General features: G+C 37.7%; 1 protein-coding gene and 1 long non-coding RNA gene across 2 annotated transcripts; one reads left to right on the top strand and one right to left on the bottom strand.

Annotated features, from left to right (window-relative positions):
• The first annotated feature begins 312 nt into the window (after positions 1-312).
• On the top strand, positions 313-5,306 carry LOC141044668 (uncharacterized). The gene is made up of 7 exons (XM_073529786.2): positions 313-886; positions 1,252-1,824; positions 1,918-2,036; positions 2,155-2,271; positions 2,577-2,700; positions 4,035-4,348; positions 4,554-5,306. Exons 1-7 carry the CDS (start codon positions 346-348, stop codon positions 4,722-4,724), a joined length of 1,959 nt encoding a protein of 652 aa, XP_073385887.1. The 5' UTR covers positions 313-345; the 3' UTR covers positions 4,725-5,306.
• A 2,292-nt stretch (positions 5,307-7,598) lies between these two features.
• On the bottom strand, positions 7,599-9,931 carry LOC149986738 (uncharacterized). The gene is made up of 2 exons (XR_016499866.1): positions 9,698-9,931; positions 7,599-9,539 (listed from the first exon to the last, which is right to left on the bottom strand). It is a non-coding gene; the product is annotated as an uncharacterized LOC149986738 (long non-coding RNA).
• Between the last annotated feature and the right edge of the window lie 351 nt (positions 9,932-10,282).

The raw sequence follows: 10,282 nt of genomic DNA, 5'->3' as shown, positions 1-10,282 counted from the left end.
AAAAAGATCTTACATCCAAAGAAATGAGTTAAGTAGTCAATATATAATAATAATAATAATAATAAGATGCAATGACCGAAAAGGTTGGTCTTGCAAGTGAGGCAAGAGGGCAATCAATCAATAAATATATGCATATATCTCGAAGGAGTTGGGATTGCTTGGTGAATGAGTGGGTAAGGGGGAGAGAGAGGAGGGAGAGAGGGGATGAAGTCCGAGGTGCATGAGAAGAATCAACGAATGAGGGGCGAGTGGGTGAGGGAGGTTTTGCAGAGGGTGCGGGGAATGAAGAATGAAGGCGCCGTGAGAATGAAGGGGCGACGGTGATTGTCACCACCCGAGCGTGGGATGGTCAAGACGGTATATAAAGAGAGGCCCCGGAGACAGACAGACAAACAGACGGAGAGGAGAGAAGGAGAGCAGGAGATATATATATATATATATATATATATTTGTATATATAGATATGAAGTAAGGAAGGAAGGAAGGAAGAAGGCATCAGATCAGGATCAGGAGGAGAGGGAGTCAGCCCTCTCTCTCTCTCACTCTCTCTCACACTCTCTTGCAGTGCATTGCATAGCATTGCATCGTCTCTTCTTCCTGCCCTCTTTCAATGCTTCCGTGCTTGCTTCCTCACTGTCTCATCCTCATCTTCTTCATTGCTCCCCCCTTTCCTGTTGCACTTTGTTCTTCTCATCATCAGCTTGTTTGCTTGCTGGGTTCGAGTTCTGGACCTGCAACATCATGGCCAGGTCATCGGATAGAGAGTCTGTGGGCAAGTTGGTCACGCTGCAGCAGCCTGGACATCGTGATCCCAGGTTCTTTGACGCGGCCGATTCCATGATGAGAGACTTCTGGAGTCACACCGCTGACCGCGAATCCCGTCAAGGTGAGCTGAGTGCCTCACAAGGTTTCGAGATAGAATATAGATCGTCATAAAAGAAAAAACCAGACACAGTTAATTTTTGCGAAGAGGTTTGAAGGGGGACAACAACCAGTGGCCAGACCTTGTGATTGTCAGGAGCAATTGTCTGAAGTGATGGGGGAGAATTCACGAGAATTGATCGTTGAGGTTCAGTGTTTGTGCGCGTTTGTCGCAACGGTGTGTAATTGATGCAAGTTTGCAGTCGTATGCACTATGCATACTACGATTAGGACTTATTGCTCCAACCTGGATTGTTGAATGGTATCAATGCAATGCGTACTTGACGAAAATGTTTTAATTCGTCAGTTTATTCTGTTGCCTGTTTGCAGCAGAGATATTGAGAGGATCGGGGTGGGCGCCCAGCGCGCACCAACTGGAGGAGCATCCGAGCTTCCGCCTGGAGACAGCATCTGTGAACATGGGGGACGCTCTGTCCAGCTTGATCACCTCGCACAATGTGTACTTCGAGTGTTCACAACCTAATTACCTCGACAACACATCCTCCAGCTCATCGCAAGCAAACGCTTACACAAATTTTTTCAACACAACGGGATGTTTCCCGTCGGACCATAATCCTGTCGCTGTGACTCAGATGTCCTACGTGACTACCGAGATTCACGATGAAGGAAGGTATTTGTCACTACCTCCTCGCATAGCGACCAATGGCAACTTTTCCACTGGAACCTGCAGTAGGGTTAATGTGCAATCAGAAGGGAGTATAAATCGAGACATGGAGTTATTCCGGCGAGAGATTGCCTTCAAGTGTCCCAAATCCTCCGACCTCTTGTTGGCAATCACAACATCTGCGGACGCTGCTGTTCGGGAACATGGAAGTGGTTCGGCTGGGTCTGCGCACTCGAGCGACAGCGAGGAAGTTCCTGATGTGCAGGCAAGTTCTCCAGGTCAAATTCTTTGATTAGAGTGGCAGCAATAGCTTGCAATACTACCTTTCGCAAAGCAGTAATTTCGTAGCATTGAGGTCATTGTGTAATAAGGTGGGCTGTTCTGTGTTGAACAGGGTTTGGAGTCGGAGCAAGTTCCAGAACTACGGGCTGCGATCATCGATCATCCTTTCTATCCAGAGATGGTTCTTGCCCATGTCAGAGTCTTTAAGGTAATGACGTCAAACGTGTTACTATGCAGTTGGCATGTCGATTCAATGTAAATTTAAGCCGCAAAGGATTGGTTCATGCGATATTTACTATCGTAAAACATTTCGCTCTGCGCTGCAGATCGGTGCCCCTAGACGTCTGATCAACAAATTAGATGACCTGACGAGGAAGTTTCAACAGTACCAGAACTGCGACACGTTGAAAATTGGCACCGACCCTGCACTCGATCACTTCATGGTGCATTTCTCACTCTTATGTACTCATCCTTTGCATATGAAAGCACGTAATGAGTAAGAAAATCCAATCACGGACCACTTACATGAGCACATTCACTAACATTTCTTTAAAACCCCTCTTACCCCAGAACCTATCCTGGATGTGGCAATTGCTGAGCATCGTTGTTGTCAAGTTTTCCATGAAAAACTACAATAGGTTGACGTATGATTTGAAACTTCCCATCTGCAACATGGAATATGTGAGTTAACGTCATCTAGTATCTTCGGACTGAGGCTGGCATTTTTCACACTATACTGTTACAACAGAGGTCATACGTGGACATGCTCACTAAATTCGCTGAGGACTTGGAGGAGCCTTTCAACAAGTTCATGCAGTTCAAGGATAGCACTACCAAAGCTCTGGAAGGCATCTGCGGCCACTACGTTGAAAGTAAGTCCATAGTCAGCTGGTTTGTAAATGCGTCGTGATTATTGGAACAAAATTTTTCTGGCTTTGCGTAGGATTGTGCCAAGTCTTTTCAGAAAGTAGAGATAAGTGTCCGTATCTGAGCTGGACTTGAATTCTTAGAATAAGACTCCCTAATGACAAGTGATAACATTGCGGTGACAATTACTGGATGGAAGAAGGCTATCGCATTCAGTGTCCCATGGAAACCTGAAACAGATCATGGTGCAATCTCCAAACCAATTGGACTGGCTGACGGTAAAAGCGACACCCTGATCTCCATCAATCCTCGATTCCTTCAACTCTCTCTCTCTCTCTCCCCCCCCCCCCCCCCCCCCCCCTCGCCCTCCATGATATTTGTTATGCCTCGCATATTGTTGCCCGATGAATTTCCCATGAATCTTAATCTTCTAATTATGCATACTAATTTTTCTCTACTCCAAAGTGTTCTAGCAATATTAGAAACTGCTGTTTCATTTATTTTATGCACAAAAATGAGAATAAGTTCAGGCCATCACAGTGTAATTTAGGTTGTAGGATTATCTAGAGTTCTCACCCATAATATTTGACCACTAATGGTTGTACTAGTGAGCTTGACATGTTACAATCAGAGATGACGTAGGGTACTCGAGTTTACAGCTAGAAGAATTAACTTGCTAAATACAGCAGATGGGAGTTCTCATGGACTGAAGACGTTCTAATTTGCTTTGAGTACTGAGCTCATCATCATTACATTAATGTGAAGGACTATTGTCGGACTGGACGTAGACTGTAGAAAGAGGTCACAACCATCAACTTTGAACGGTGCCTTACCTTTGATCCATCAGCCGTGCCGAACACATCGGAACCGAAATATTCGAAATATTTAAATCGATATAAAACTGCTGTACTTATTCAGGCTGCACATCATGAAGCTTTTCACTGTAACCCAAACAATGTGGGATTCTTCTTACCAGCTATCAGACGTAGTTCTTGCATGAATTGGGATTTTTTTCTACATATGAAAGTGTGGCAAGGGAAATTAGTTTGCTGCGCCCTCAGTGTGCCTTCTGCGTAGATCTATGGGAACCCACCTGAATTCTAGGGCGGTGTTTGCGTGATATCTCCACCTTTTGTTGTCTAAGCTAAAGATGATTGACACAACTGCCTTAACTACAAGATGTAGGTGCGGGGTCTTTCCTGTGCCTACATTGCAGTCGGGGCAAAAGCAAAAAAGTTATCCAGCTTCTTTACTTGCTTAAGAAAAAATGCACTGATTATTCTACTTGTTCACTTCAAGAAATGAATATTTGACAGAAAAGTTATGTAAACATGTGCAGCCACACCAGATGAGGACGACAACAACGGATTCGACATCGGCCCCATGGAATACGGAGCACAAGCCAGCGATGATCTGTACCTGCCGGCGGATGAGAACTTAATGTATCCCTTAGATATAGACGAGAGTGTTGTTGTTGACCCTATGGCATCTGACGAAGAGATCAAGAAAGCCCTGAGGAAGAAATATGGTCGCCACATCGGAGAGCTCAAAGCTGAGTTCAATCGTGTGCGCAAGAAAGGGAAGCTGCCTTCCAGTGCTCGCTCCATCTTGAAGGACTGGTTCAACCGCCATTCTTACTGGCCTTACCCTTCAGTACGCACATCCTCTAATCTCTCGCACGGGAAAGTTGTTACAACAATGTTGTTAACGATGAAAACCAACTTAAGTCGTTACGATATGGTTAAAGTAGCCCATACCAAGTTATTTTAAGGAGATATCACCATAGAAAAACAATTAAAATAATGACGCTGCTTGTCTTCTAGAAGTTCTAACCAACTGTCAAGTGCACTCTACACAGGAGATGGAGAAACAGTACCTGCAAAAACTCTGCGGTCTAAACCTAAAGCAAATTAACAACTGGTTCATCAATGAGCGCAAGCGGCACTGGAGCTGCGAGGGTAAATGTATGCACCCCAACACTAAGTTTTACAGCAACGCCAACGGCCAGTGCAATGGTCATCTGGAGTAGGAACAAAGGATTCAAGTGGCCTAGGTGAAGGTGATCTGAACAGTCTGAATCAGCCCAAGTGCCGTCGCATTCGACAGTGTCCTTTTATAATCCGCCCATACTCGCAGTGCAGGCAAGAATCCAGCATTTAGCAGCTATGTAATACCGCCCTCTCTTAACGAATCGATGAGCAGACTCACCAGTGCTCATACTTCGACTGGACTGCGACCAAAGATCTTCGACCAGACTCCTGCAGATAACTGTTTTGAAGGATATTCGTTTTTTCCAACTTTTCGAAATGAAGTGGGTCATGTTTTTAGATACGATGAGGTTCAAACTAGATAGACTTCATGTATCGGACCCCTCCAGTTTTTGAAGCATGTAGATGGTAAAAAAGAGAATAAAATACCTGTACCAACATGAAAACATGGGTTAGATGATGTCACAGGAGCTGTGTCAGAAACAGCTTTCTAATGAAATCCTCAGGCTCATAGTAATCGTCGCTTTGCTCGAAGCTGAACTGCAAACACTGAACTACAATGATGAATGCCTTGAAACAATATTATGAAAACAGTTTTCATATTATACCACAACAATGGCATTTTCAGCCAGTTTTTCACAGGAGGTGCATTCGAAGCCAGTTGGGTTCACCGGTTGACACTGAAATTGATCTTATGCTGTCAACCCAACTCAACAATCCAAGTGAATTTGGCAAAGCTTGAATATGTTACATCACAAACTTCATCGACTGTAGTTTGCATGCTGGGTCGATTAAGTGCCATGAGAGATGCACAATCAGAATTGTTTTAAAATCTCATTTTAAAAAATAATAATAATCATCAATGGTGTACATTATGCAACTATATGTGAAAAGAATGAAGAATTGATTTAGAATTTTCTAGGTTTTTGCAAGTACACATTTACACATATTATATTTAATGAATTTTTATACTTTAATTTTTTATGGCTAAGGTGTAATAATAATAATAATAATAAATCTAAAGATTACAACAAACCTTAATAGCCTAAAGAGACATCTAATATAGGATCCTCTTAAGAAAGATACAAGATGCATAGATAAAATAAAGATGAAATGTTTGGATCCAAATAAATTGTCTAAAAGAGATCTATTACAAATTGATCACCACATAAATTATTGAGAAAATAAATCTTGATGCATTCTTGAGTGCTTAACTACTTTTTGTTGTACTTTGAGAATCTTATGTATTATCTATATTCTAGACTAATGACATATTAGAGACATACATATTAATCTTAATATTTATTTAAATAAGAAGAGTTAGGAAGAAGTAAATAAATTTGATAATTTCTTATAGATTTGACTTTCTAAGTCTTAAGCAATAGTAATTTTAATTTCTTCTTGAATATACATATTTTTTCATTTTTATATGTCATCTTTCTTTGAAACACATTCTACCTATTTATTTACATTCTTTAAGTTCTCATCCTTAATATGAATATATTACATAAATTCATTTGATATATTATTTGATTATTGAGATAGCTAAATTATTTATAATATAAATCATGCAAATCAATTAAAAAATACATAACTTTATTATTTTTAATAGGTTAAATAATAGTAAGATGTGACAATTGGATCAAAGAATAAAATGGTCTATATATATTTTTGAATAGACAAGCAAATTTTGGATTCAAAGTATTGTATAGTTTGTAAAAAATCTTGTGTAAATCAAATATAGTAGAAAATATAATTTGACTTAGATTTTTATTATTATAGATTATACATGATTTTTTTGTGAATGTAATGGAATAACTAACATTAATTAGTTTTTCTATAGACATTAGATTTCAACATACACTAAGCACATATAAAATATTAGATAAAGCTTTATTATCAATACAAGAAAATTTTCTAAAAATATTAAATTATATTTTATTAAAAATTATAATATTAATACCAATAGAAGTATTTATTTTTTATTTTTTTTAATAATTTTTAATCTCTAGTCACATAACTAGAAGCAATATAATTGATAAACCAATATACAATATTATACTCCATTTTATTTGCTTTAATATACTTCTTTGGTATATAGTAGCCTTTTTCATATTGAATTTTATAATATTTTCAAAGATCATAACTTTTAATGAAGTAAGCTTGAATTTGATTGCAATCCTTAAGACAACACATGGTAGAAACTTATCATTGAAAAATTACAATTTTTTGTCAAGATGCTTTAAATCACACTAAGATTTTTAATATCTTACTTTATTGCAATAAATATAGGTATTCATTGGTCCATGATCTTATTCTATACCACCATGTATTAAATGTTCTTGTCTTCAATAAACATACTCCTAATAATAGTATTTATAAACATATATACCTTGGATATGAAATCTAGCCATGTAAATAGTCTCTTCACATACTTCTTCATTGTAATCTTTCTTTCAATATTCCTTAGTTTTCATGCATTCTATAAGCATGGTGTATGTAGGCTAAAGAGTTTTAATAAAATTTGATACAAATTATGAAATAAAAAATCTCCAATTGTTAAATAATCCTTGTAAAATTATATACATGACTTTTATGAGTTATATCTCAACATTGATATTGACAAGTTTATTAATTAGTTTCTTAATATATTTGAAGTAGTCTTCTATAGATGTTTCTTTGATCATGATGATATTTTGGAGTTGTTTTTAAAGCAATAACTGTTTATGGAGTCGTTCACTACCAAATTATTGCTTGAAGTGAGTCTAGCATATAATCAAGACAACATAATAATTCTTGACAATTGCTAGAAATTTATTATACATTACACCTATAAGAAAAAAAATGGCTTTAACCTTTGTCTTCTTTCTTTCAAAAGAAATGAATGGTATTTAAACATCATTTTTTTTTCAATATTAGGGATAATAAATCTATTAGCAGCATTAATAGTACCAACATGTAATGTTTCAAATATAAATTTGTCCTAAATGTCATCTTGCATGAATAAGATCTTTACACAAACTCTCCATGTGGCATAATTGTTTATTCTATTAAGTTTATTAAGATTAAAAAATAATATAGAAAGTTCTATGATTACAACTATTAAAGACAATAATTAATAATATAGAATATAATTAAGATCGAATCTTTAATCAAGTTAAAATATAAAAAGTATTGAAAAGTAATATGAAGAATAAACAAAAAAATTGATTTTGAGATTTAATTTCCAAACAAGACTCAAGTTGACTTAGAAAAAAACAAAATAGAAGGAAATCTTGCTTTGATACCATGTTGTAAAATACTTAGACATATTTGATCCAAATAAATTAAGATAAAGTACAACTACATAAGTATCTTATTGTAAAGAAATGAATGAAGTAAACTTATGGAAGTTCTGAAACTGTGGAGAGAAATGCAATAAACATCTAAAATGAATATAATTAATTATGTAGTAACTCTAAGTCATAAATCTAAACTAATCTACATCAAAATTGTGGTCATTATAAAGTAGTAGAGAACAATTTGGACAAACAGACAAAAACTAAGTTATGTTGTGAACTATTATGCTCATGAAGGACTAATTGTGAATAATGGAGATTAGGCTAAACATAATATCTACATTTCTAATACTTTTATCAAATAAGATTGTATATTTAAATGAACCAAACTTACTATTAAAATTAGAATAGTAACCATGGATTTTTTTATATTTTTTTATATTTTAATCTTATAAAAAATACATAAAATATTTTACTTAAATATTATTCATAAAATATATTCTATAAACACCAATAAATCAAATTTTATTTGAATCTTTTGACTCAAAACCGTGTGTCAAGAGTTGTTGAGTTTTGGCCATTGTGGTGAGGCTGTTTGAGGGAGGGTCTAATAGTGCCCTAGTTTCTGTGCAAAATATATTGAGCACAATCCTTCCTCTCTTGTAGCTCTTTTTTATGTAGTTGTCTTTATTTCTGAAGCGTTTTCTAACAACCACAGAGGTCGTTACTCCTCGACGGGGTGTCACTATTCAGAGTACACGTATGTCAAACTAATTGTAACACGGTTAGCCTTCCAACACATACTTTGAAGACTCGATCAGCAATTGGTGTAAGAGCTCGTTATGCTGCATGTTGAAAGAACTACACCTCTGCCCGCAGCGGGAGCAAACGTTTCTCGAAATGGCAACAATGCTAAAATTATTTCACTACTTCAAGCGTGCACTAGATTTGGTGGAAAGGTAGGTATTGGATTCTTCCTCCACCTGCACGAGAAGATGATCACGTATCCTAGCGGTACAACCATCGTCTTTCGAGACAAATGCTCACTCATCATCTCTGTCGCGAGCATTCTACAATCACAGTTTTCATGTTAAGATATCCTAACTTTCTTAGAGTAAGTACAGAAACATCGTTGCATCAACCCGAATCTACTGCTCTGAAATTCATGGCCAATTGCAGTGGTAAGGAAATTCAATGAAGCTAAAATCTCTGTGAGGGACATCAATCGAATGTCGTGCCTGGTGGCGTCGTCCAGCGGGTAGTATATTGCTAGCGAGCAGGTCTTGTAGCTTGGGTTCTCCCCACCCATCATAGTTTGGGATTACGCAGACCTCAAACCGATTTATAAAAAGGTGACGCGTTGTAAACTCACATTAAAGCATTCGAAACTGCTGAAGGAGACTACAGTAACCTGAGTGCTTAAGGACTTTCGGGACCGGAGTCGGTGATTGCAGGTGACGGTTCAACTACGAGTTGCTCATCTCATGTTGGGCAGAGACGATTGAAAGTTCGTCATCAGGTGAACTGTATCCCATGAGGCCATTTGCGAAAGCCCTACCCTGATCGACTGCGTCATCTCTGCAAAATGGGCCAACTTTGCGCTCAACATACTCATCACAAAAACCGTCAAGAAAATAAACATGTGGAGAGTAAATGCCGCGAATCGTGAGCTCTATTCAGCTTGGTGAGATACCAGAAATTAAACATGAAACAATCAATGAGAGGTAGGGGGATACTTGTTCCTCAATTCTTCAAAATCGAAATCAATTAAATCCTGAAAATCTTCAAAGACCGTTTGGTCACAAGCACCGACTAATCGTTCATCCCTGCAGATGATTGACGACAAGGAGACGTAGATGTGAACTGGAACCTGAACAGTCCAGGTGTGGTATAAGAATCCTGTAATAACAAGATATAGTTCAGTGAATAATAATCTCTGTATTTATTATTTTAATGATAAAGTCTGACAGGCTTTATTCTGCCACAGGTGGTGCTGGCTGAAACGGCGCGACTCTGGACAGGGAATATTCTTCCTAGATCCTCACCACATAAGCGGGTTCGTTACTGTGCTCTAACGGCTTCCTAATTTGTGGGACATGAAAGAAACGGGGATTCTTCGGATCAGATTGCAGTAAACTTTGCGTGAGAACCGAGATTCCATCAACCAGAAGTAAAATACCTTTGCTTATGTTGAGAATGTTTTGAGAGACACAAGAGTAGTTGGAAGTAATGCACACATACTCTCATGTTTAGAAGAAGAGGGAGCTTCTTCTTATCTGTATATTGATGTGGTTGTCTCTTGTATACAAAGAGAAAAGAGA

This window comes from Physcomitrium patens, chromosome 21 (assembly GCF_059467195.1).
Source record: "Physcomitrium patens ecotype Gransden chromosome 21, ASM5946719v1, whole genome shotgun sequence".
NCBI lineage: Eukaryota > Viridiplantae > Streptophyta > Bryopsida > Funariales > Funariaceae > Physcomitrium > Physcomitrium patens.
The sequence above is the reverse complement of the archived record's forward strand: the minus strand, read 5'-3'. Positions and strand labels throughout refer to the sequence as shown.

Coding starts and splice junctions, on each gene's coding strand:
- LOC141044668 (XM_073529786.2), top strand. CDS start 346: ATGGTCAAGACGGTATATAAAGAGAGGCCCCGGAGACAGACAGACAAA. Junction 887..1,251: donor TGACCGCGAATCCCGTCAAG/GTGAGCTGAGTG, acceptor GCCTGTTTGCAG/CAGAGATATTGAGAGGATCG. Junction 2,701..4,034: donor CTGCGGCCACTACGTTGAAA/GTAAGTCCATAG, acceptor AAACATGTGCAG/CCACACCAGATGAGGACGAC.